At 44.4% G+C, this 26,886-nt stretch overlaps 1 protein-coding gene across 1 annotated transcript; it reads left to right on the forward strand.

Moving 5' to 3' along the window:
• The first annotated feature begins 8,373 nt into the window (after positions 1-8,373).
• CRYM (crystallin mu) lies at positions 8,374-26,615 on the forward strand. Its single transcript, XM_032844010.1, has 8 exons — positions 8,374-8,584; positions 9,089-9,242; positions 11,671-11,733; positions 16,627-16,728; positions 18,794-18,977; positions 22,327-22,448; positions 23,378-23,462; positions 26,272-26,615. The coding sequence occupies exons 1-8, from the start codon at positions 8,415-8,417 to the stop codon at positions 26,334-26,336; spliced, it is 945 nt and encodes a 314-aa protein (XP_032699901.1). The 5' UTR covers positions 8,374-8,414; the 3' UTR covers positions 26,337-26,615.
• The last annotated feature ends 271 nt before the right edge of the window (positions 26,616-26,886 follow it).

The following is a 26,886-nucleotide window of genomic DNA, read 5'->3' on the forward strand; positions in this document are numbered from 1 at the left end:
TGAGCTCCACATCGGGCTCTCTGCTCAGCAGAGAGCCTGCTTCCCTTCCTCTCTGTCTGCCTCTCTGTCTACTTGTGGTCTCTGTCTATCACATAAATAAATTAAATTTAATTTAATTTAAGAAAGAAAAAACATATTCCATGCAAATGGAGACCACAAGAAGGCAGGGGTAGCTATAGTTATAGCAAACAAAGTAGACTTTAAGCCCTAGGATTATAACAAGAGACAAATAAGGTCATTGCATAATAATAAAGGGGTCAACTAAGAGGATATAACAATTGTAAATATTTATGCACCAAACATCAGAGCACCTAAATGTATAAAGTAAATATTAGAAGAAGTGAAGGGAGAAATAGTCAGCAATACAATAATAATAGAAGGGATTTCAATACCCTGTTTCCAACAAGGGATTTATCATCCAGACAGAAAATCCAAGAAACATGGGACTTAAACTATACACTACACCAGACGGACCTAATGGGCATATGTAGAATATTACACCAAACAGCAGCAAAATATACATTCTTCTCAGGAGCACCTGAGTAGCTCTGTCAGTTAAGCATCCAATTCTTGATCTCAGCTCAGGTCTTGATCTCAAGAGTTTTGAGTTCCAGCCCCATGCTGGGCTTCATTCTGGGTGCGGAGCCTACTTAAAAAAAAAATAAAATGAAAAGAATGTACATTCTTCTCAAGCACACACAGAGCATTTTCAGGGAGAGATAATATGTTACACCACAAAAGAAATCTTAAAAAGTGTAAGAACACTGAAATCACATCAAGCATCATTTCCAACAATAAATGGTATGAAACTAGAAACCCGTAACAAGAGGAAAACTGGGAAATTCAGTGGAAATTTTAAAATATGTGGAAATTAAACAACATGCTCCTGAAATATCAATGAGTCAAAGAAGAAATCAAAAGGGAAATAAAAAATAATTTTGAGGGGCACCTAGGCAGCTCAGTCAGTTAAGCATCTGACTCTTGATTTCAGCTCAGGTATTGATCTCAGGGTCATGAGTCCAAGCCCCTCTTTGGGCTCCACAACCAGGTATGGAGCCTACATTTAAAAAAAAAATCTTGGAACAAATTAAAATGGAAAATCAACACACCAAAACTTATAGGATGCTAACAAAAGCAGTTCTAAGAAGTAAGTTGATAGTAATGAATGCCTACATTTAGAAAAAAAAAGGAAAAAAGGGAATGACAACACCAAGATGGCCAAGTAGGAAATCCCAGCCTCTCCATTTCTTCACAAATATCAACAATTAGACAGCTCTCCATGAACAAAAATAGCTCTGGGATTTCCCCTAAGTCCATTTAAGAAACTTCAAGAACACAATGGAACAAAAAACTGGGGAATAATCACAGAAAAAGAGTAGACAAAACAGATTCATTTGGTCTGCATCATCCTGGTCCCCCAGGCTGGCACTTCTCAGTACCAAGAGGAAGTATCCCACCTAGAAAGAGTTCCCATCTACGGAAAGGGAGATCAAGTTGAGCAACAGGCTCCCATGAGATGGGTAAGAGGATATTCCTACATGATAGCTGAGATTTGCAAAGATCAACTCACTTCCCTAAATTCAAATTAAAACCAAAGCTGGGGCACCTCCTAAAACCTTATGTTATTTTTTTTTACAGATTTATGTATTTATGGGACCCTCGGGTGGCACAATCCGCTAAGCTTTGGACTTTTGGCTTCCCCTCAGGTCATAATCTCAGGATCCTGAGATGGATGGAGGCCCCCTCTTGAGCTGGCGCTCAATAGGGAATCTTCCTGAGTTTCTCTCACCCTCTCTGCACCTCCTCCACAGTGCTCTCTCTCTCTCTCACTCTCTCTCAAATAAATAAGTCTTTTAAGAAAAGATTGATTTCTTTTAGAGATAGAGAATGCGCCTGCACACACAGCGGGAGGAGGGCCAAGGGGGAGAGAGAGAGAATCCCAAGCCGACTCCTCGCTGAGGTTGGAGCCCCAGGGGGGGGTCAATCTCACAACCCCCAGACCACAACCAGGAGGAAACCAACACTAGGCGGCTCAACCGACGGAGCCACCCTGTTGTTCGCCAAAACCTTCTAACCACTAAGCTACAATCAACATAAAATTTAAAACCGTTAAAGTTCAACCTTAAGTCTCCAGTGGGTTTTGGTGTTTGTATTTGTTTTGGGGGAATGTGGAGGTACGAATTTGGAGACGTGATACGGACAGCGGGGTGGGCCTATGGGGAAGTTCTGCCTCAGCCTGGGCACTTGGGGAGGACAAGCCAGGGCTGGGAGGACACCAGGATGGAGAGATTCCAATACTCACAACACAAGCCTCGAAACAGCCCCCCGCTGCGTCTCCCGGTGCACCTCTGCGGCTCAAGTGTGAGCGCTTGGTCCTCAGACACCACCACCCAACGCCCCCCGCAACCGCTCCGCAGCCGGTTATCGCCTCGGTGTCTTGCGACCTCTCAAAGTTGCGCTAGCTCACGCGCGGGCGGAAGCACACAGACCGCGTGGTCTGCGCCTGCGCCCACGTGCCCAAGAGCCCGAGTGCTGGGCCTGTCACTTCTCACCGCCCATCCAACCCGCAGAAGGCCAACCCCGCTTCCGGATCTCGCAACACTCTTTCACTGCTTCCTCCTTCCCGCCCACCCCACAGTTACGCAACTCTCTGCAGAGATTAGGAGGGGCGTAAAATACTCGCCTTGGCTGCGGCGCAGAAGAGGATGCCAACTCAGTATTGGAGATAAATTTTTTAATTAATTTTTAATTTCCTAATAAAAAAATTAAATATAAAAGTGCCATGAAAGGGGCGCCTGCATAGCTCAGTGGGTTAAGCTGCTGCCTTCAGCTCAGGTCATGATCTCAGGGTCCTGGGATCTAGCCCCACATGGGCCCTCTGCTCCTCGGAGAGCCTGCTTCCCCCCTCTCTCTGCCTGCTTCTCTGCCCACTTGTGATCTCTGTCAAATAAATAAAATCTTTTAAAAAATATATTTTTAAAAAGTGCCATTAAGTGAATACTATGCAGCCATCAAAAGAAATGAAATCTTGCCATTTGCGATGACGTGGATGGAACTAGAGGGTATCATGCTTAGTGAAATAAGTCAATGGGAGAAAGACAACTATCGTATGATCCCCCTGATATGAGGAAGTGGAGATGCAATATGGGGGGTTAGGGGGTAGGAGAAGAATAAATGAAACAAGATGGGATCGGGAGGGAGACAAACCATAAGTGACTCTTAATCTCACAAAAAAAAAAAAAAAAAAAAAAAAAAAACCTGAAGGTTACTGGGGGTGGGGAGCTGGGAGAGGGGGTTGAGGTTATGGACATTGGGGAGGGTATGTGCTATGGTGAGTGCTATGAAGTGTGTAAACCTGGCGATTCACAGACCTGTACCCCTGGGGATAAAAATATATTATATGTTTATAAAAAAAAATAAAAAATTAATTTAAAAAAATTTTTTAAAGTGCCATGAAGTGCTACATGGGAGGCTAAAGCAAAAGGGAAATATCAGGAATCCTGACCCTGTTTTTATTTAAAATTTTAATATTGTGTTCATCATGCATTTTTTGGTGTTTTAATTTTTTTCAACATTGCATCATTTAGAAGGATTTTGGGTTTTTTTTTATTTTAATTATTTATTTGCCAGAGAGAGAGTGTGTGCCCAAGAGAGAGTGTGTACAAGCAGGGAAGAAGCAGGCAGAGGGAGAAGCGGACTCCCAGCCCAACAAGGCACCCACTGCAGGACTGGATACCTATATCTCAGGATCATGACTCCAGCGGAAGGCAGAGGCTTAACCAGCTGAGCCTCCCAGGCGTCCCTTAAAACAGTTTTTTAAAAATCTTCAGTACTGTGTATTTTGAGTTCTCAATATGTCCCTTTAATTTGGCGCTGAAAGTGATTACCTTAGCAACTGTGTTCTCCTCATCCTAGTGACAGCTCTGCCCTGCTGTCACCTTCAGTATCGTAGTGGCAGAAAATCTAAAGTGCAAGGGGCAGGGTTGGGGGGGGACAGGCAGTCGAAGAGGATAGCAGGGAACTTCTGGAATTCCAGAAGCAGGTTTGCCCTGTCCCAGGACAAAGCCTCAGGGGAGGATAGGGAAGGGAGAGTTACACCTGTGACCTATTTACTGGCCCCTACATTACTAATAAGTTTATTAATATTCTTTCTAATAAGTCATTATTACTAAGAATAATCATTTTAATAATAATAAAGTAAAAATCAGTAACAGCAAATAATACTAATATAATACTTGTTAATAAGACACCAACCTGCTAAACACAACAAAATTATTTCATTTATGCCTCATGACAATTCTTAGTTCTAGTAATATTATCTGATTTTACAGTTAAAGAAACAGGGTCAAGGTGGTGAAGTCTCTTGTACCTGCAGAATGCACAAGTGGTAGAAGCAGGATCCAAATCCACACTAGCTAACCTCAGAGCCCTTTCTTGGGAATCACTAATCAAGAAGCTCCTAACCCTCTACCTGCAAGTGATTTGGTGGAGATTTCATCAGAAAAAGGCATTAAAATGCCAATAAAAACTTTAGAAACAAATTGGGATATGAGGACATCTGTTACAACGCATCACATCAATGAGTTAAACTAGGAAAACATTATGTAGTTGGTGCTTAAGCAATACACGTTTCAAGTACACAGGTCCACTTCAGATACTTTTAATAAATACAGTGCAGTATTGTAAGTGTATTTTCTCTTCCTTATGATTTTCTTACCAACATTTTCTTTTCTCTAGCTGAAGAATACAGTATACAATACAAAATACAAACTATATGGTCATGGGTATGTTATGTTATCGATAAGGCTTCTGGTCAACAGTAGTTGTGCTTTTGGGAGTCAAAAGATATGTGCAGATTTTTGAGGGGGTATATTGGTACTCCTAACTGCCATGTTGTTCAAGGGTCGATAGTAATCACTTTCATAAATCCCAAAATGTATATAAAACTTGTAACAACCATTTCAGATGAAAGCTCTTTCTAAAGTAGGCATAAAAGTGTGTTTATTTCTATGTCACCCAAAAGCATGCTGTATCCCCCACAGCCTCAGCCAAGTGACAGGGCACCGGTACTTCAGTGACCTCTCTCTCTCTCTGGAACGTTTGGGGCAATGGGGTGTTTGTTGTACAATTGGATGGTCTACTTTCAGTCCATACCTGCAAAACCAGTTTCTAATGCAGATGCTGGATCATGCTCTATAAATGGACATCAAACTTGTGCTGGGCACCTGGAATTCAGAGCCAACCAGCCTCCCTAAAACCACTGCTGCTACCAGCAGTCTGCGTAGGAGGAAGAAGGCTGCCCTACACTTTTATGAGGACTTCTTCCAAAGGTGGTCAAACCAGACCTTCATGTTTGACAACTAAAATTTTACTAAGGACCTGGGTGACCTTACCCAAAGGCACATAAAGAAGATGATTTTAGATAATTCCCGGACCCTGTCTTTTAAATAGTTATGCATTTATTTTGATGCAAATTAAAAATAATTAAAACAGCACATTAAATCGTGTGCTAATTTTGCTCCTACTAAAGCTAAAGAAGGTATTTTCATTTTTAACAAAATATATTAAGTGAATGATAAAAGAGACATCATGAGGTGTTAGAGCCTCCACAGAACTTGGCAGTTGGACTTCTGGTATATGTGGTCACCTAAAAATTCCCTTCTACCTGCCAGGTGGTACAACTCCTGATCCCAGCCAGAGATACAGCATAACTTTCATTTTGAAAAGGTTCTGGAGGGGTGCCTGGGTGGCTCAGTCAGTTAAGTGTCTGCCTTCAGCTCAGGAAATATTTTCTAACAGTTCTTCCAGCTCCAAACTTTCAAGGGTTACAAATAGTCGAATATTGCTTAATTCGTGAAACAAGGGATACAAATAGTTATTTAAAGTACTTTACTAAAACACACAACCTAGTAGAATTTAAACACCAGAGGAATATAGCTCCGATAGGACATGAGTGAAATTATTTTATACCTATATATTTCATAGGAAGTTGGAGCACTTGGGTGTCTCAGTTGGTTAAGCATCTACATTTGGCTCGGGTCATGATCCCAGGGTCCTGGGATGGAGCCCCACACTGGCTCCTTGCTCAATGGGAGCTCAGCCTCTGCTTGTGTGCTCTCTCTTTCTCTCTTGCACTCTCTCAAAAAAATAAATAAATAAATAAAATCTTTGTAAAAAAAAGAAAAGAAAAGTTTCTGGAGCATTGGGACTAGTAACTACTCTGTGTCACTGGCCACAACAGAATTAATTCAATCATGACCAATTTTCTCAGCGCTACTTTACTGAGGACCTGGGTGATGATACCCAAAGCTTTGTAAGGAAAATCATTTTTGAGTTAGTGAGTATTTGGTTTTGCTTCTTTTCCCCTCAAGAATAAGAGGCCGAACTCTTTATTTTCTTTATACCTCTATATATTTTTTTAAATTTTAATTTATGTATTTGAGAGAGTATGAGAGAGCACAAGCAGGGGGAGCAGCATGCAGAGGGAGAAGCAGAAGCAGGCTTCCCGCTCAGCAGAGAGCCCAATGTGGGGCTCCATCCTAAGGCCCCGGGATCATGACCTGAGCTGAAGGCAGATGCTTAACAGACTGAGCCACCCAGGCACCCCTATGCTTCTATATTTTTTAAACCCAATGAATATGACATGATAATAACAACACAAGTAATGGCCCATAAATGTTTCTGTAATTCCAAGACCTGTGCTAAGTATATGACATATAATTTATTGTGCCAAGACCTGTGCTAAGTATATGATATACAATTTATTTCTTTGGTAAATATTTTGACACTTCCTCCATACACTGTCTTTTACTGCAATGTGACCATTTCCTGAAAAATGCCCTATACAGCTCCCAATCCAAATATTAGAGGAGTGACAACACAAGCACTCCAACCTCCTGATCTGTCTCCCAGAATACACTTTTAGTCCTCTGTTTCATCCCATACATTGGTGCAAGAATCATCTTTTTAAACTGTCAGCTTTTTGGAGTGTGTTATTTCTTTTCAAAGAATCACACTTCTTAGCCTTCTAGGAAAGCTTCCAGAAGCTTTCCTAGTTTTATCTTCTGGTGCTCCCCAGACATCAGCTCCCACCCCAATACACACACCCTGTTCTAACCCAGTTCTGTCCGGCAAGACACTGTTTCCAAAGACTAGACAATATTCCTTCCACCCATAGGTTTCATCTAGCCTGAAGTGCCCCCTGTCTCTCTTTCTGCCAGTGTAGCTTAACCATTAGGAGTAGAGTTCTAGAGACTGACAGATCCCAACTGATCTAATCCCTCCTGATATGTTGGGTGCCCTTGAACGAAGCCCTTCACCTCTCAGAGCCTCAAATACACAGCACAGCTAAAAACACCTACCTACCTATCACAGAGGTTGTTGGATAATTCAATGAGATGATGCACATAAAATGCATGGTACAGTACTTGGTACATAATAAAGATTAGTAACCTGTCCCTGTTATCATTTGTTGCTGCTGTTACCATTAATTTTATTTGATTTGTTCCCCATCCTTCATAAAACCTTTATCTAAGCAATCAACGTCAAAATTATCACTTTTCTTTGAATTATCAAACATTTATTTTTCCTATCACTGATTTGACAGCTAGTATTTAGTGCCCCATATTGGTGCTTTCCTTCCTGTGCACCCACTGTCTTATTTCCTCCTCTCTAGGACAAGCTCCTTGAAGAAAATACCTAAGTCGTCGTAAGCATTCTTAGGTATTTTGGCTCTTTGTGTGACTGAGGCCGTTACATCTTGTCCTGGAAACTTTCCCCTTTTAAAAACGTGAAGGTTAGTTGAGTTAGCCTGAAAGAAAATTGTGCACTTAAAGCAATCAATGGTGTGGGATCTGGAGGTGGGAGTGGGAGTAGGAGGGAGGCTGGGATAAGGGACTCCAGGTAGGGGCAGAACTGAAAAGAAATGCATTTTTTTTTTTTTTTAAATAACCATCTCCTTTGATCTAAGATCTCCTAGCAGCAGATAATAATTTAAGAAAAAGGGAGCCTCACCACCATTTGCCCTCCATCTCCCCTGCCTCCTCTTTCCCGGAGGGGACGACTGGTGGGGGTGGGAGGCGGAGGGATGGGGGGTGCCTAAGCCCTTTGCAAGTAACGTGACTACAGCTAACCACAGGAATTGTGAAAGCGGACCGAAGAATACTACCAACCCACCGCCTGAACTGCGATCCTAGGGAATCCGTAGCAGGAGGGGACCCAGCTCAACCAACCGAGGCGGTGCGGGCTGGGGTCGGGGGGGAAGGGGGGGCGTGGGCGGAGACCAGCATTGCTCCGCCCCTGAAGCTGGGTGGTGACCAGTAGGCGGCACCGCGGCGCTGTGCGCTCATATAGGGCGCAGCCCCTGGAAACACCGAGCGCTTCACCCTAGCTGAAATTAGGAGGTCGGTGGCAAGATGAACCGGGCGCCAGCGTTCTTGAGCGCAGCCGAGGTGCAAAAGCACCTCCGCAGCTCCAGCCTCCTCATCCCGCCACTGGAGGCGGCTCTGGCCAACTTCTCCAGCGGCCCCGACGGAGGAGTTATGCAGCCGGTGCGCACCGTGGTGCCGGTGGCCAAGCACAGGGGGTGAGTGAGGAAGGCCGGGGTTAAGGGCTGGAGAAACTGGAAAGGTGGAACGGGAGGCAAGCGAAGGGAGCAGCGGGAGAAAGGAAGAGAGGGCTTGCCTAATCATTGCTAGTAACTGCTGCCACATAATATTGGCGCTAGCCACCGGTCAAGTGGACGCTTTACAGGGATTTATCTTGTTAAATTCAACACATTATCCATATAGGTAGGTATTGATAATATTTTACTTATGGGGACAATTGAGACTCAGAGAGGTGAAGTGACTTACCCAAGGTAACATAGGTAGTTAGTAGCAGAACTGGAATGGTTTTTCTCATCCAGATGGCTCTGTACCGTTGAATGTACTCTATGTACTGCCTAAAGGCAGGACAGAGGAATGGGGGCAACGGAGGACAGTAGGGCAGTGACTGAGGAAAGAGAAAGGAAGGTATATGGGGACTTGATAGGACACCCCCAGTCTTGGTAAGAAGGGATTGAAGCTACTCACTCCCTCTCTCTTTGTAGTTTCCTGGGGGTCATGCCCGCCTACAGTGCTGCAGAGGATGCCCTGACCACCAAGCTGGTCACCTTCTACGAGGGCCACAGCACCGCCTCCACGGTCCCCTCCCACCAGGCCACTGTGCTGCTCTTTGAGCCCAGCAATGGCTCCCTTCTGGCGGTGAGCAAACTCCCTGCCCTGGGGTGAGGTGGGGCCCCTGGGCCCAGTGCTAGCCTCCGAAATTAGTTCTCTGAGTGAGCTGCGGGGAGTTTTGATTGTGACCACACATGCCCCTGTCTGAACGATGATGATGTCTCTGGATAATAGCCATGGTGAAGATTACCTGTGACTGTGTGTCTGTTTCTAGGCCTGCTGAAGATGCATATAGCCCAGCACCACAGCCCACTGTTGCTTCAAGTGTGTGACAGACGGTGTGGAAGTAACAATCTCCTCATTCCTGTAGAAGCTCTTGTCCTATACAAGTTATTCCAATATACAGTTTAATCAAACTTAGTAGCCAAGGAAACATTTATTTAGTGAACCTCTGTAATGTGGAAGCAAACGAGTGTCCTGTAATCCTGGAGAGTCTTTTCTGAGAGATACACAGTAACCTGTTTTAACGTTTCATGATAGCATCAAAATAGAGCAGTAGTCCTTTTACTGAGCACTTTTTATTGGCTAGGCATGGTTCTGAACGCTTTACCTGTATTAACTCCCTCAATACTTAGAACCACTCTTTGAGGTAAGTAGTAGTATTTGCCCCCATTTTACAGATGAGGAAACTGAGTCATAGAGCAACGATGCCCATCTTACCCAGATTTACATAACTATACTTCAGACCTGTTCAGTGTAAGTCCATGGTCCATATCCTCTGGAGACTGTCTCCTGCCTTTCTAACTGCCATTTACTGAGAGCTTACCATGTGCTAAGGAAGAGAAATTGATCTCAGTTATGACAATATTCCTCGATGGGAGGGTTTTTTTAAAGATTTTATTTATTTATTTGACAGAGAGAGAGATCACGAGTAGGCAGAGAGGCAGGCAGAGAGAGAGGGGGAAGCAGGCTCCCTGCTGAGCAGAGAGCCCGATGTGGGGTTCGATCCCAGGACCCTGAGAACATGACCTGAGCCGAAGGCAGAGGCTTAACCCACTGAGCCACCCAGGCACCCATAATGATATATTCCCTATTAAATGGAGCACTGTCACAAGATGCCTTCTCCCAGTGACTTAATATGCAGAGAGTTGGGTTTTTTTTTTTTTTTTGAAGAGTCTATTTATTTATTTGACAGAGAGAGAGAAATCACAAGTAGGCAGAGAGGCAGGCTGAGAGAAGGGAGAGCAGGCTTCCTGCTGAGCAGAGAGCTCAATGCAGGGCTTGATCCCAGGACCCTGACATCATGACCTGAGCCGAAGGCAGATGCTTAGCCGTCTGAGCCACCCAGGAGGCCCGGGAGTTTTTAATTCACATCCCCCCCCCTCCCAATTTCTGTTGGAGTCCCTGAGGCTCAAAGTAGTTGAGCCACTTTGCTTGAGGTCACACAGCTGGTTTGTGAAAGGCCCAGGGAGTCGTTGCTAGACTTGTATGCTCATGGGACTTGTACTCTATACTCATGTGCTCTGTGCCCTCTCCCCTGCAAGCTAGCTCTGAGACCAGGCAGTTGAGTTGTTTCCAGGGACAGTCTCCTTTATTCCACCCAAACCTCCTCTGGATCTTAAATCCTCCTCCCCTGAATTTCAGGCTCTCTGAGTACAGGAACCTGGCTGTACATTACTCCTCTGAAAAGACTAGCTCTTCCCAACCTACACTCATTCAAAGGAGATGACATTCATACTACCTGCCTGTGGTGGTTCCCTAGCAAACTGGGACCACCTCGGGCTTTTAACAAAATGACAAGACCTTAGATCCTTCCTGAATCTGTTCAGTAGTAAGTGATTCACTTCCTTTTCTGTAAATATGAGAACACTGGTGCTACCTGGTAAATTTCAACCAAGATGGCTAACGTAAAAACAGGAGGATAGTGCAAAGGATGGTGATTATTTTTAGCAAGATGTAATTCAGAATCACCTGGGGAGCTTTTGAAAACAAGGATGTCTGTGTCCCTCGCTTAGAGATACAGAGTAGTTAAAGTGTCTGGGCCTCTGTAACTTCACAAAGCTCCCCACATGTGTGGCAGGAGTGGAGAGCCACTGAGATGGAATTTCATGGCCCTTGAACAGATGTCAGATGACTTTAATTCCTCAGATTCCTCCTTCACTTGATGCTTTGAGAAACCCAGGGCAAGAAAAGAAAATGGGCAATTCTTGAGGGCTCATCGTGTATGAGATGTTCACATTTCTGTGACTGCTTTTAAGCCTCATAAAGATCTTCTGAATGGTTGGCATTATTTCTTTGTTTTTACAGGTGAGGAAAACGGTCCTTAGAGAGTAAGATATTTCTTCAAAGTTGCATTTCTCATTAAGTGGAAGAATTTGATCCAAATCTGATAGCAAGCCTGTGCTCTCTGTAGGATAGTATGATGCTTCCTAGGGCTGCTCGTTTTGAGCTGCTTCTCTCTGCTTAAGTTCTGGTGAGGAGTGCCCCTTGCTCACTGTCTCTCCTTTCCTCCAAGGTCATGGATGGAAACATCATAACTGCAAAGAGAACAGCTGCAGTTTCTGCCATTGCCACCAAGGTAAGACTAGTGCCAGGCTGTACTGTTAAGGTTTGCTAGAGAGTCAGGTTGGGTGTCTCCAGCTTGAAAGCCTAAGGGAGATGTGAGGAACTTATTTTGGTATTCCTTTGGACACAGCTGGAACTCCAAATGCCAAGTATGGGATATCAGGCGATTCCACAAAATTATTAGCTACCATTTAATGAGCCCTACTGGATTTTAGGTACTCTACATACATTATTCCCAATCTTCACATCAACCTTGCAAAGTAGATATGATTATCTTCATTTGCCAGATTTAGTGAATTTGTTTCAGAGAGGTTAGGTGAGTTGCCCAAGATTGCACAGCTACTAAGTGGCAGAGCAAGAATTAAATATTTGACTTTTATGACTCCAGGACTGCTTTGTGGCCCCCATCCCACACTGCTCCTGGTAAATCAGTGTGGTTGCCCCACAGGTCAAAGCCAAGAAGCCGAGGGGGAGCTGAAAAGATCTGAGCAGACTCCTGTATTCATTTAGCTAGTACTGTCTGAGATCCTACCATGTATTGGGCACTGTTCTAAATATGGCAATGTGCAAAACAGGCACGGTTGGTTAGACAATAAACAGGGTAAAAAGTTTGATTTGCCAAGGAAATAATTAACCAACAACAAATCCCTTTTGAGTTTAATAATATACTATGCTATATTTTATACTATACTATATTATATATATAATATAATATACTAGGATTTACTTTTAAAAAAACAAAACAAAACAAAACCTACTTACAGCAGAAAACAGTGTGCTGGACAAAAGAAAGCAGAATTGAGAATATTCTCAATTGGGAGTGGTGACTTCCCAAATTATCCAGGGAGGACCTCACCCCTCCCAGAAGGTGACATTTGAGTAGAGACTGAAGGAAGCAAGTGAGTGAAGAGGGGAGGGGGACACTCTCCAGCCAGAAGGGGAAGCAATGATGTTCCCAAGCAGTGTCAGGTCATCCTACAAGAAAAACAGTATTTTTAGAGGTTAGGTTAGGGTTAAGGAGAGGAGCCTTGGAAAATCAGGTTTTTTCACATGAAATGGAGAAGTACAAGGTCTGCTGACGCTAGTTTATGACGCCTGAGCGTAAAGGAAGTGTGGGATGTGGGGAGCAGCAGACACCAGGTGTTCAGATCGTGAGATGGTTAAGATTTTTTAAACACAGGATGGGGGGGGAAGAATGTGAGGATTAATCTGGTAATCAGGTAGGAAGGGGGCAGACTACAGAACACAGCTGGACGAACTGGTGTTTTGAATTATCTCCAGACCTAACTCAGACTGAAATGATCAAGGGACTCCTTGAGGAACACACGTATGTTCACTGGTACAATACTGCCTTACATTTGTGTATGAAGGTCTTGTCAAAATAATTTCCAACCCACTGTCTTGACATATCTTTGGGTTTCTGTGAGGAAAGCAAAGAAGATATTATTGGCTTATTTGATGTGGGAGGAGATGGAGGCGAGGGCTTCCTGATGCCGCGTAGCTGCGGGGTCTTCCGAGGCCACCTTGTCTTCTTGGCCCAGGTCTGCAGTTTTCATCCCAAACTATGCAGCAGCATCACCTGGGGAATATTTTTAAAAATTCAGATCCCCAGGAGCCTGGATGGCTTAGTGGGTTAAGCCTCTGCCTTCAGCTCAGGTCATGATCTCAGGGTCCTGGGATCGAGGCCCACATCATGCTCTCTGCTCAGCGGGGAGACTGCTCCCCCCCACCCCCCATCCCCGCCTGCCTCTCTGCCTACTTGTGACCTCTCTCTGTCAAATAAATAAATAAAATCTTTAAAAAAAAATTCAGATTCCCCAAACCACAGATCTGAAATCACTAAGAGTGGGGCCCAAGAAAATAGTTATTTTTTTCAATAGTCTCAGATTAATTCTGATGATCAACCAGCTTTGGAAACCAGACTCTTTTTTTTTTTTTTTAAGATTTTATTTATTTGCTAGAGAGAGAGAGAGAGAGCACAAGTAGGCAGAGAGGTGGGCAGAGGCAGAGGGAGAAGCAGGCTCCCCGCTGAGCAAGGAGCCCGATGCGGGACTTGATCCCAGGATACTGGGATCATGACCTGAGCCGAAGGCAGCTGCTTAACCAACTGAGCCACCCAGGCGTCCCATCTTTTTTTTTTTTTTTTTTGTAAGATTTTTTTATATAATTGAGAGAGAGAGCATGAACAAGGTAAGGAGCAATGGGGGAAGCAGGCTCCCTACTGAACAGGGAGCCCAGCATGGGTCTCAGTCCTAGGACTCCAGGATCATAACCTGAACTGGAGGCAGATGCTTAACCAACTGAGCCACCCAGGCACCCTGTGGAAACCAAACTCTTGCAGCATCCAGTTACACTGTGCTTTTTTGCATTGATAAAAATCTGCACTCCCACAAGAGTTGAGAATCATTGAGTTGATGCTCAGAACTTAGGCTGAAATGTCACAGCTTTATGCCCAGGGATACAGATGGGTTATTTCAATAAAGAACAAAGGGTCTATTATACGTTTTGCCCTGGAACAGAGAATGTTTTCTTTTCTGCTTCTCTTTCATTTAGGGCTTTAGGGAGGATGAGATGTATGGGAAGTTTTCAGGCCTGACAGTCACTGTAACTTCTTTGCATATGGGTTGCACGTAACCTGAGTTGAGTACTCTGACGTGCTTTCTCAAGATGACAGTATATATCAGGGTTTACCCCTGGCATGCATCTATTCAACAAATATTTGAGTGCCCGCCAGGGTCCAGGCCCAGTGCTCAGCATAGAGCATAAAATGGTGAGCTAAATAGTACCTGCCACCATGGAACACAGAGTCCATTTGGGGAAACAGATATTAACCCAAAGATCATACCAACAAATGTAAAATCACAACCCTGACAAATACATTGAATGCAAGAGAAGAAATGCTATGAGAGAGTACAACAGAGGGTCTGTCGAATTTGGGAAGGCTTTTCCTGTATAAAGGATATCTGAGCAGAAATTTGAAGTTTAGTTGGAATTACTCGTAAGGGACAGGAAAGTATTCCATGAAGAGGAAAATCTGTGCAAAGATCCTGTTGTTGATGGAAGCACATGTGCTTGGGAGTCTGCAAAGACGCTGGTGTGGCTGAAGGACAGGAAATGCAGGGGAGCATGTCCTAAGTGGGGGCTGGAGAGATGGCAAGGCTAGACAGACACAGTGCTATTCATTAGCAGATGCCAATGAAACACACACTTTCAAACTCTACCCTAAGAAACCTACCAGATTCATATACATGTTTTTTATTATCTGCATGCTATGGTAAAAGAATGAAATACCACTAATCCTCTTCTTTTTTTTTTAAATAAATCTTACAAAAGTTATACTATTTAGGGAAAGGGATGTCAATTGTAACATTATTACCAAGGCAACAAATTATCAAGACAACAATAAGAATTAAAGATTTAGTTTCAGAAGTTGAAGGTTACTTTTACAGGACACTACAACAATTTCTGAAACCCACACATACTTCTTGGAATAGATTCATATGAACTGAGAACAGAAAAAACGATTGATTTAGTTAAGGAAAAATCAGCTAATTCTCCTCGTTGCGTAAGAGCATAAGATTGAGGGGTTCTGTGGATGTTGTAATTCTGAAAACGTTTCAAATCAGATACTTTGAACGCTATTTTATGGCACAAAATGGTATCTCCCCTTCTGCAACTATAGGAGAGATGAACATCTGCTCATATTTCTGAGACTCCGTTTTGCTAGTAATTAATAATTCAAGAGACTTTCACTTTTAAGATTACATTCCAGAAATGCTATAATTAACGTTGTAAGAAAGAGCAGGCCCAAGGAATTTTACTAAATTTTACTAAAATTTTACTCATGAGATAGAGAAATGGCAAAAGAGGGTCTTGCTTAATACAGATGGTTTGAGGAGCAAGTGATATCCTCTATGCCAGTATTTCTCAACACAGAATGATTTTTCTCCAGCCCCAAGGACATTGAGGAGTGGGAGACATTTTTGGTTGTCACAACTAGGGGAGGTAGGGGATACTGCATCTAATGCATAGTCAGGGAGGCTGCTGAACAACCTGTAAAGCATGGGACAACCCAGCCCCCCACCCCAGCCAACGGGGAATTATCCAGCCTAAATGTCAGTAGTGCTGAGGTTTAACAACCTCACTTGATTTCTTATGCATAGTTGTAGGTATGTGCTAAATCTGTGCACGTAAGACCATCTCTGTCCTCATGGGCTCACAGACCAGGACAAGAAAATGACTCTATAAACAAATAAGCATTGTGAAGTGGTAACTTCTCCCAGGGAGGTCAGAATGACTTCACTGGAGAGGTGACACTTGATGGGGGGTGATCATAAATCCCACTCCCAAACATGGACACACATACATCAGAGCATGTGCCACAGAGGCTGGCTCTACATGGAGGCTGAGTCATGGATTCTAGGTAGCTCTTCGAAGTAACTCGGGGCTCTGAGAAGTAGGTGTGGCTTCTCATGTCCCCAAGACAGGGCAGCCCAGGAGAAAAAATGTGGGTTTTGGAGAATCAAAGACGTGGTTTTGGAGCCTCAGGGTGCCATTTCATAGTTGTAGGACTCTGAGCAAGTTCCTTTACCTCTCCAGACCCTGATTTCTTTATCTAGAAGAGGAAGATAAAAGTAGGAATGCCTAGCTCATGGGGTCCTTGGCTGGACTAAATGAGATGAGGAGGATAAAGCATTGGTAAATATTGGGTGCTCAGTGAAGGCTCCTTCATCCTTTCTACACTCCACAGAGGGGAAACTAAAACACAAAATGCCATCTCCTTCATTGCCCAAGAGATAGTGAGGGAGATGAAGATAGGGCAGAAGGCACCTGATGTTCACACTGTATCTGTTCTTCATCTGGCCGCTATTTCTCCCTTGACCTTCACCTCGTTTCTCTCCCATAGTTTTTGAAACCACCCAGCAGTGAAGTGTTGTGCATCCTTGGGGCTGGAGTCCAGGCCTACAGCCACTACGAGATCTTCACAGAGCAGTTCTCCTTTAAGGAGGTAAGTCCAGGAAGCTTGAGGGAGAAGAGGGGAGGGAGCAGTTGGGGCCTTTATCTCTACTCCTTCACTGCTACGTGGGCTATTCTGAAATAGGTCAAGTCTGATCTCTTTTAATGACTCTCCCAGAAGTCCCGTTGGAGGCAAAGAGACCTGAATCACCTGTCTCCAGTTTCCCATTCCTAGGGTATGCCAGAGGACGAAGCAAGCCCACTTGGTTAAAAGATTGTGTTATATCCATTGTATACATTCAGTTTTCCTTTCTGTCCCTCTCTGTACTTCTCTAAGGAGACTCTGGGATTTTTTTAGGCATTCATGGCTATGGACACACAAACTGGGAACGAGGCCTAGAGGGCAAGAGACCACAGCACCCTGCCTCCACAGCCCCAGTGCTGGTCCGCCTTTGCCCTAGTCATGCCTCCCACTTCTTACGGGAACATTTTATGCTTTTATTTTTTGCACATGGTGAGAGGGGTAGGGCAGATTTAAAATATGACATTTTTAAAAAATTTTTTATTTCTTAAGATTTTATTTATTTGAGAAAGCAAGCAAGCACAGGTAGGAGGAGGGGCAGATGAAGAGGGAGAAGCAGACTCCCCACTGAGCAAGGACTCCCTAAGCAGGGCTCCATCTGAGAATCCTGGTATCAGGACCTGAGCCAAAGGCAGATGCTTAACAGATTGAGCCACCCAGGTGCCCCAATATGACATTAAAAAAAAAAAAAAAGACTTATTTACTCATTTGAGAGAGAGAGAGAGAGAGAGAAGACATGGCCGAGGGAGGGGCAAAGGGAGAGAGAGAATCAAGCAAGCAGACTCCCCACTGAGCAAGGATTCCCTAGGCAGGGCTTGATCCCACAACCCTGAGATCATGACCTGAGCTGAAATCAAGAGTCGGCCCTCAGTGGATTGAGCCCCCCAGGCATTCCTTAAAATATGACTTTTTAATGATAAAAATAATAACCTTGCTTTGGCAAATATCAACTGTAAGGAAGAACAAAGAAAAATGCCTTTTACCTGTTTTCAAAGATAAGCAGTTACCACTTTCCAATCCTCTCTTTAGTTTTTCATAAAGTAGTGTCCATCATGTTAGATATACCCAGTTGTATATCCTGTCTTTTCATGAAATGTGCTAACATCATCACTTTGCAGGTTACCCATTTTTTATATCCAATTGCATCATTTTTTATCAAGAAGGGTGCTGTGGGTAACCATTCTCCTTTGATAGGGTATACTGTATTCTTTTTTACCTTGGTTGATGAACTTAGGCATAACATTTACTTCTGTATTTCTTACCTTTCCTTATGGGGGATTCTTTAGGCCTTATTTTCTGTTGAGGGTCGACAACTCCCACTCCTCCCTTGGAAGTCCGCTAAGCGAGCCAGCAAGTCCCCACCACCTGGTGAGGCGAATGACCCAGCTCCTGCCAGCATCTGCCAGGACTCTAACTAGCCACTACTCCTGACATTTTCATCCCCTGCACTCCTCACTGCTCAAACCCTTCTTGTTTTCAATCCCCTACCTCCCCTTCAGAGATCAAGTTATTCCACACATGGTGCTCTTTGAAGCCTGCATCTGCTCCGACTCCTTTACAGTCTCAAACACAAGGTGGGAATTGGATGCTGACCGTGCCCAGTTACGTGCGTTTTGTAGACCTTGAAAACTTAGGCTGCATGAGGTTGAGTCATTTCAGGAGTGAGCAGTATGGGACAGAGTGAGGATTGATTCCAAACCTTCCTAGCTCCAGAATTTGCTCGCTAATTATTAGGTTATGTAGCTATTAAGCTACAGAGGCTGGGTATCCCTGGCTAGAACTGAAAGACTGTCCCTGCTTCTTACAAGGAGAAAGGAGTAGAGAAAGGTCATTTTCAAATATTTGGTCAGGTGTCTGCCACAATCAATGCTGTGCCCTTGGTCAAATGTTCTTTCTCCGTAGGAGATGATTTAAATAACCAAGGCCCTTACCCTAGAGAGGCTCATCTTTCCCCTGGTACTCCCGGGCTGGATGAAACTTAAACAGCCAAACAATCATGACACCGGTGTCGCTCTTGTTACCCCCCCCAATGAAGGTGAGGATATGGAACCGCACCAAAGAAAATGCAGAGAAGTTTGCGGACACGGTTCAAGGAAAGGTAGAGGTCTGTTCTTCGGTCCAGGAAGCTGTGACAGGAGCAGATGTGATCATCACAGTCACCATGGCAACAGAGCCCATTTTGTTTGGTGAATGGGTGAAGCCCGGGGCTCACATCAATGGTAAGTAGAGTGGCTCCGTGAGCGTGGGTAGGTGGTGACCAGAGTTGTCCCTTAGGCTGGACCGAGCGGCTGTATCTGCAGAGCCTTTACTCATGCAGAATGACCAAGCCTTTTAAGGTCTTCAGAAACATGTGAGCCCCGAAAAACAATATTCACTCAAAAATATGAAACAAAAGTCACAAGCCTGAAACTTATAACAAATTTAATTAAAGTTCTATAAAAGGTAACATTATGGCAGGTAGTCAGACACTGCTAAGTTCATAAATGTAATGAAATTTAAATCACAAAAGCCACATGAGTCATTCTTTCTTAACAATACTTAGAATTATTCCCCGCCCCCCCACAAAAAAAAGTTTTTTTTACTACAGCACAAAAGACATTCCTTGTGACTTGTGGATGCTCATTAGCATGTGTGCTGGAATGGGTGGGACTCTAAACATAAGAGTTCCTGGGGCTTCTAAAGTTTCTCAAATGGCCCTGGAGGTCCTAGCAAGAGCTGGTCTCATTGAACACTTAGTATTGTAGGTGCTTTTCTAAATTCTTTATTTGTATTCTATCATTCAATCCTTACAACAATCTTCTGAAGTAGGAGCTGTTATTATCTTGACCCTCACTTTATAGGTGGGTAAACCAAGGCATGGAGAGATTAAATAACTTGCCGCAAGTCGTCAGAGGTTCTTAGTTGTAGAGCTGGGATTTGAACTGGGGCGATCTACCCTCAGAGCCTAAGCTCTTAAATTACGTTCTATATTATCTTCCACTAAGAAGACTGAGTCTGTGCATAGGGAGGCAAATACTAGGGATTTAGACATGTTATTGGCTTTCTGTTTTGGTGACAAGCACATGGTGTGAACTCAGAAGCTGAGATTTCTGTACGCACTGGCGGACGAGCAGGCAGGAGCCAAGATTACGCATTCTATCCCTAATGTGTATTGAGTGCCTACAGTGTGCCAGGCACTGTTCTAGATGCTGGGCAGGCCAGAATAAGCCACACTCAAGGCCACTCCCTTCCTGGCACTTGCATTCAAGGGAGGGGGAATAGATAACAAACAGATAAACAAACAGATGAAACAAATAGATGGTTCCAGCTAAAGGTTAATTTCTTTGGAGAAGACAAAAGTGTGGTACGTCTGAGGAACGGGCCAAAGTGAAGTGAAGGTCTCAGGCCATGTGGTACGGTGTTAGGGCATGGCTTCAGGGAATAAGTAGACAAGAGATGGGTGAGTCCTGGCTTTATGGACAGTAGCCCCTTTTCTGGAAGGTCATCAGAAATCACAAGAAACCCATTCTTGGTGAAATGGACAAGAGCTGAATCTTAAGCAAAATGGAATTGATTTTTTTTTCCCCTCAGCCTAAAACAGTGTGTACTTATTACCTTGCAGTTTCTGTGGTTTCGGAAGGCTGGGCAGGGGTCAGCTGGGTCCTCTGCTCACACAAGGGGGAAATCAAGGTGTTGTCTAAGCTTCGGTCTCATCTAGAGGCCAGACCCCTGTTCCAGGCTCAGGTAGGACAAGAGTGCTGGTTTCCTGGGGGTGAATCTCAGCTTCTAGAGGCCGCCCACGTTCCCTGTAATGTGGATGCTCCATTTTCAGTGCCAGCAACAGGGAATCTCTCTCACCCAGGAAGGGCTGCCTCAGTTGTGAGTCAAGGCATCTCTTCTGCGTCCCTAGCCTAAGACAAAATTGGTTTGTGTGTTTACAGAGGCATCACATATACTTCAGATGAATATGTTACCAGTGCGGTTGACAGGGAAACACCAGCAACAGATTTTACTTATTTTGCAGCTTGGCTAAGAGATAGGCCCAATTCCACCCTCGCCTGCATTTCGCTCATCTTGTCCCCGCACCACTGCACCCCTCCCCCACCAGGGCCTGACCCTCACCCATTCTAGCTTCACTGAAGCAAGGCCAAGCCCCCTCCCTTTGCTGCCTGGCCCACCTCCATCTGCCCAAGTGGCCTCACACAGCCCTTTGAGAACTCGCCCTGCTCAGAAGAATTGGGGCAGGGGAGGGTTGGGGGGAGACACAAGTGCCATGAGAAGGGATGGCTTGAGAAACCAGGGTTTTTCCCACCAGCTTATGATTTATTTACAAGCTTCATTTGGTTCGTGCTTTTGTTCTGTAGAACTCCTCACACAAATGACCTCCAAAGACATTTTTACACCACTCTTTGAAAATTAAAGGGAGGGACACCAGCAGGAGCGGGAGCAAGTAGAGAAAACTGGACGCAGTGTGAGAAGGCACATAATATGTTGGCGTGAGGCTTTGTAGTGGTTTCCAAAGACTAGTTGGCCAATGGCTGGTTCCAGCCAGCAGATGTGTTTTGTTTGGACCATAGCATGCTCTAAAAATCAAGAAATAACACATGCAAATAGATTTCCTGCTTCTCTTTTAAGAAAAAAGCGAGGGAGGGGGGAGGAGGAAGGGGAGACTAATGGCAACCCTGCTTTCTCACATGGCCTCAATTAGCTTGAGCTGAAGGATGCTTGCCCTCTTTACACGGGCCGGCTTTCTTCTGTGAACTTAGGTCCCCACCATTTCCAGTGCGGTCCCTCTGACCAGCCCCGTGGTCATTTGGTGGTGGCCTCTGCATTGTCTTATCTGCCAGGAGGCATGATTCCTTGGATTCCTCATTAAACTCCTGGGCTCTCTGCAAAGGACATGAAATCTCAGGGCCAGGATGGAGCCAGTTTCCTCTTTATCAGGCCTTCTCCGTGACCCTGGTGCTGGGCTCTTTTATCATAGTTAAGAGAGAAATGATTAGGGGTGAGGAATGAGAATGATTCAGGAGGAAGCAGATCGGCAGAAGACGGAGGAGAATGGGGTGTGGATAAGCGACGGGTGATGTCTCTGTTTCAGGGTTTTTGTCCACAAGTCACTGCCCCGGATAAACGGAAGAGGCATGGAATGCATGGTCCCTCTGAGTTGTTAGGTGCGCTTATCAGAGACAGAACTGTGGCAGGCACCTTCACTTCTTTGAACTTCTGTGTGTGCATCTTTTAAGTGAGAATCAGACACGAAGCGTACTTGTGAGGACTATAAATAATATGTGTGAAACCTCCCACGGCTAGGAGGCAACCAATAAATGAATGCTAAGTTGCTTCAAAATCTTTTAGAAAGATCACGATATGAAATGAAAGAAAGAAAAAAAAAGACAGGCGTTCTTACTGATGAGTGTTCATTCTTGCTGATCGGGAGGGGTTGGCATTGGGAAAGGCGGCACCTCAAATCTGAATGTTCTCATGTGTCCTAGGTCACCTCCTTTCCCCCCACGCTTCTTCCATTCTTTGGCACGTGTAGTGTCCTTTGTCACTGTTTCTGGGCTCACAGTATGTTTTGCTGTCTCTTAGCCATCGGAGCCAGCAGACCCGACTGGAGAGAGCTGGATGATGAGCTGATGAAACAGGCTGTGCTTTACGTGGACTCCCATGAGGCTGCCCTGAAAGAGTCCGGAGATGTCCTCTTGTCGGGGGTGAGCCCCTCCTCCTGGCGGGCTGCTGTCCAACGGGCCTCAGTGGGATCCCAGGGTTCCATTAACCTCCCCTTCCATTTGGACTGCTCCAAACCTCAGTCACCCCCACCTCTTTTGGGGGTTGGGGAGGGGGAAAAATTGGAAGCTCCTAAAAGCTCTCTCAACCCTTGCTAATCCCAGTCTAGGGTAATGTGGCCATTATGGTGTTGACATGTGTTTTCCTGTCCCCTTTGCCTGGAGAGAGCAGCTTGACGGATTTTTTCCGTCAGACTAAGTTGTCCTGTAAGGTGGTAAGATTGGGAGATAAGTACCCGGAAACCTTCCCAGCGTGGCCAACAACACAGGACTGGGGTTGGCCACTTTCTGGCCTCATTCTTTTGTAAACAGAGCATAGGAGCAAGAAGAGGGCTGCTGAAAGGAGTGTTCAGATAAGAACATGCTGATTTCCTCACTGACATACTGTCTTGGCCAGACATTCCCCCAGCCACAAACTTACATCTCTACATTCATGGTATCGCAAAGACAGATGCTACGCAAATAGCATATTTATATATATATTTAAATACATATATTATTTAAATATATAGAAATGTTATTCATATATATTAAGTATATTTATATATTTATTATATATTTATTATTTTAATATATTTATATATTCAAATATATTACTTAAATGTATACGTTTATTTTTATTTATTTAATATTAAATATATATATATTATTTTTTAAAAGTAAATAAGCATACATATGTTTACTTATGATATATGCTTATTTATTTTTTTTAATGGGGAAAGCCAGTTTACATATGGTCTTTTTGTCAAGTTTCTCCCTTACCCAGTGGTGGCTGCCCTCCCTGTACTCCCTCAGAATGTGGCTGGAGTGGACATTGGCTTCATGGCCTAGGTCAGTGTGTGTTTGTTTCCCAGGCCGAGATCTTTGCTGAGCTGGGAGAAGTGGTCAAGGGAGTGAAGCCAGCACTCTGTGACAAGACCACGGTGTTCAAGTCTTTGGGTAAGGACTCTAGCTCCCAGGGCATATATCCAACCAGAGCACAATGCAGATTTGCCCACTGGTGGAAAGAGGAATGAGTCACCTGACTCAACAGCTGAGTTACAAAATCCATCACTTGGGTCAATTATTTACATGTCTTAGGTAAGCCCAGGAACTCTGAAACTGGGTGGTCCTGGGCTGGCTTCCCTTTTCTGCCACTCCCTGGACATGCATCCTTGGGCGAGGGACCTCACCTCACCTGTCTGAGCCACGGTCTCTTCACTGCTTGTTACCTCTAGTGTTTATGAGAAGTCAGTGATGTGTATGTACAACGATTTGCACATAGCAAGTGTCAGCAGTAAATCATTTAGACTTAGATCTAAATGAAAGTCCGAAAAATCAAATAAGATTAAAAACAGAGAGGGAGACAAACCATGAGACTCTTTTTTTTTTTTTTAAAGATTTTATTTATTTATTTGACAGAGAGAGATCACAAGTAGGCAAAGAGGCAGGCAGAGAGAGAGGGGGAAGCAGGCTCCCTGCTGAGCAGAGAGCCTGATGTGGGGCTCGATCCCAGGACCCTGGGATCATGACCTGAGCCGAAGGCAGAGGCTTTAACCCACTGAGCCACCCAGGCGCCCCAAACCATGAGACTCTTAATCATAAGAAACAAATTGAGGGTTGCTGGAGGGGTGGGGGGTGGGGAGATGGGGTAACTGGGTGATGGGCATTAAGGAGGACATGAGAGGTAATGAGCACAGGGTTTTATACACAACTGATGAATCACTAAACTCTACTCCTGAAGTTTATAATACACTAGGTGTTAACTACCTTAAATTTAAATAAAACCAAAAAAATAATAATAAAATAGATGAAAGTCAGAAGAAAGTATCCATCAGAGGTGGGGATGGGGGATAAAGTTGTTACAAGACAGAGAGCTTAAGAGAAATAGCAGGGAGACCCACCGGAAGACACCCATGCAGGAAGTACCTGAGACCCCTTTTTTCCCTTCCCCTCCTACCCTCCTGCTTGCTGACTGGAGAAGGGCTTCCATGGGGAGCCTCGTTACCACCAGCGTTGTGCAGGCAGAAGCCCAACCAAGGGCAGGCTCCCAGTGGCCGGTCTGCCCCTCAGCACAGCAACTCCACCCCACCAGACCTAAGGAAATGGACACACGTAGTAACAGAGCTGATAATTTGCTGATACACCTAAAATACTGAAAGACTCCCAAATCGTTTGATAAGTAGTTGCTGCCCTGAGCCCCTCAGGGATGCCATCTGCCATCTCTGAAGATCTCCCCTATTTCCTAGTATCAAGCACCCAAAGCTTTTTTTTTTTTTTTAAGATTTTAATTATTTATTTGTCACAGAGAGAGATTACAAGTAGGCAAAGAGGCAGGCAGAGAGAGAGGAGGAAGCAGGCTCCCCGCTGAGCAGAGAGCCTGATACGGTGCTCGATCCCAGGACCCTAAGATCATGACCTGAGCTGAAGGCAGAGGCTTAACCCACTGAGCCACCCAGGTGCCCCAAGCACCCAAAGCTTTAATGCTTGGCAGAACATTAAGAGTGCTCTGGCCACCTAACATTCGTGCCAGTCAGTCAGCATCCATGCCTTGCTGGCTTTTCATGCACAGAGAGATAGGCAAAGGCAGTATAAACCTTACCCAGTGCCTGGTTCAAAAACATTAGACTGATCCAGTTGTGACAGAAAGTTCCAGAGTTCAGAGCAGAAGTCAGCAACCCCTTTAAGAGACAATACTACAGAAGTCTGCTCTACCCTTTCTTTTTTTTTTTTTTTAAGATTTTATTTATTTATTTGACAAACAGAGATCACAAGTAGGCAGAGAAGCAGGCAGAGAGAGAGGAGGAAGCAGGCTCCCCGCTGAGCAGAGAGCATGACTTGGGGCTCAATCCCAGGACACTGGGATCATGACCTGAGCCAAAGGCAGAGGCTTTAACCCACTGAGCCACCCAGGCACCCCTGCTCTACCCTTTTTGAGCAATGCTTGTTTTCTTACTTTGGGGATTGATTTATTGGCACATCTTTTCATCGAGTAGGTGCATATTAAACACCTATTATGTATTAGAATCCGTACCGGGGGCAGGGGTAGCTATGAAAATTTATAAAAATCAGCCCCTGTTCTTTGAGAACATATACCCACTTGAGCTGAAGTTATGTATCCAAAATAGCAAGACAAGTGGGGTTGCTGAAGGATGCGGGGATTAGACTAGACCAAGGGTCCACAAACGATAGCCTGTGGGCCATACCAAGCCCATCATCTGTTTTTATCCTGCCTTCAAACTGGGAAAGGTTTCTAATGAAATGACTGGGAAAAAAAAAAAAATAAAGGAAGAAGACTATTTTATGATAGATGAAAATTATATGAAATTCAAACTTCAGTGTCCATAAAGAAAATGTTATTGGAACATGGCCAGGCTCATTTGTTTACCTTTCCTGTAGGACTGCTTTTGCAGTACAATGGCAGACTTCATTCCAAGACACCATAGGGCCTGCAAAGCCTACACATGTACCATCTGGACCCTTATAGAAAGTTTTCTGGCCCCTGAACTCAACTTTGAAGGACCCTTAAAATGTGTTTAGTGGGCATTGCTCACTTAGCATCTTTTCCCTGACCCCTCCCCCCTCCCCCACCCCTCATCCCCTCACAGACCTCCCAAGCCTAAGCTCACCTCTGGATATCAGTCCGTGTTTCCCCCGACAGGCATTAGTAGCACGGACAATGTATTGGGAAGCTGCCAGTCACAGGGCCTGGGCTGTGCCAGGAAAAGTTGTTCTGACAAAAAATGAACCACATTTCTGTCCATTCCAGGAATGGCGGTGGAAGACATGGTTGCAGCCAAGCTAGTGTATGATTCCTGGTCATCTGGTAAATAAAACAAAGGAACTTTCCATTGAGGTAGAAGCTATGGCTCAAGGGATGTTGTTAACAGCTGTCTTGCAATTTCTAGATCAAATGATGGAGCCCCATGCCTAGTGAGCTATAGTTTTGAGCTTATCATATCTTACTTTAAATAATGAGATCCCCATTTGTGTGTGTAGCAAAACTAGGTGGCCATTTCTTCTGTTAAACCTGTTTATAGTAATACTCCCTTTCCCCTGTATTTCGCTGCATTTTGTAATTCCTTGAAATAAAGCGTTTCCAATTCTGCTGTTCTTGCTTTGGTCATTTCTGTGTTTCATGGCAAAGAAAGTGAGGGGAGCATCTGCTTCCATTCACTCCCTGGGGGAGTTTCAATGACTATAATTAAATTTATTTCTATTTTTTAAATTAGCATACAATTCTTATACCAGTGTGAAGTACACAATTCAGTGCTTTTTAGCATGTTTACAGGGAGCAACCATCAAGACTCTCTAATTCCAGAACATTTCAGCACTCCCAAAAAGAACCCTGGTACTCAATAGCAGTCACTCCCCTTTCTCCCTT

This window comes from Lontra canadensis, unplaced genomic scaffold (assembly GCF_010015895.1).
Source record: "Lontra canadensis isolate GAN:19392208 unplaced genomic scaffold, GSC_riverotter_1.0 scaffold146, whole genome shotgun sequence".
NCBI classification, from domain to species: domain Eukaryota; kingdom Metazoa; phylum Chordata; class Mammalia; order Carnivora; family Mustelidae; genus Lontra; species Lontra canadensis.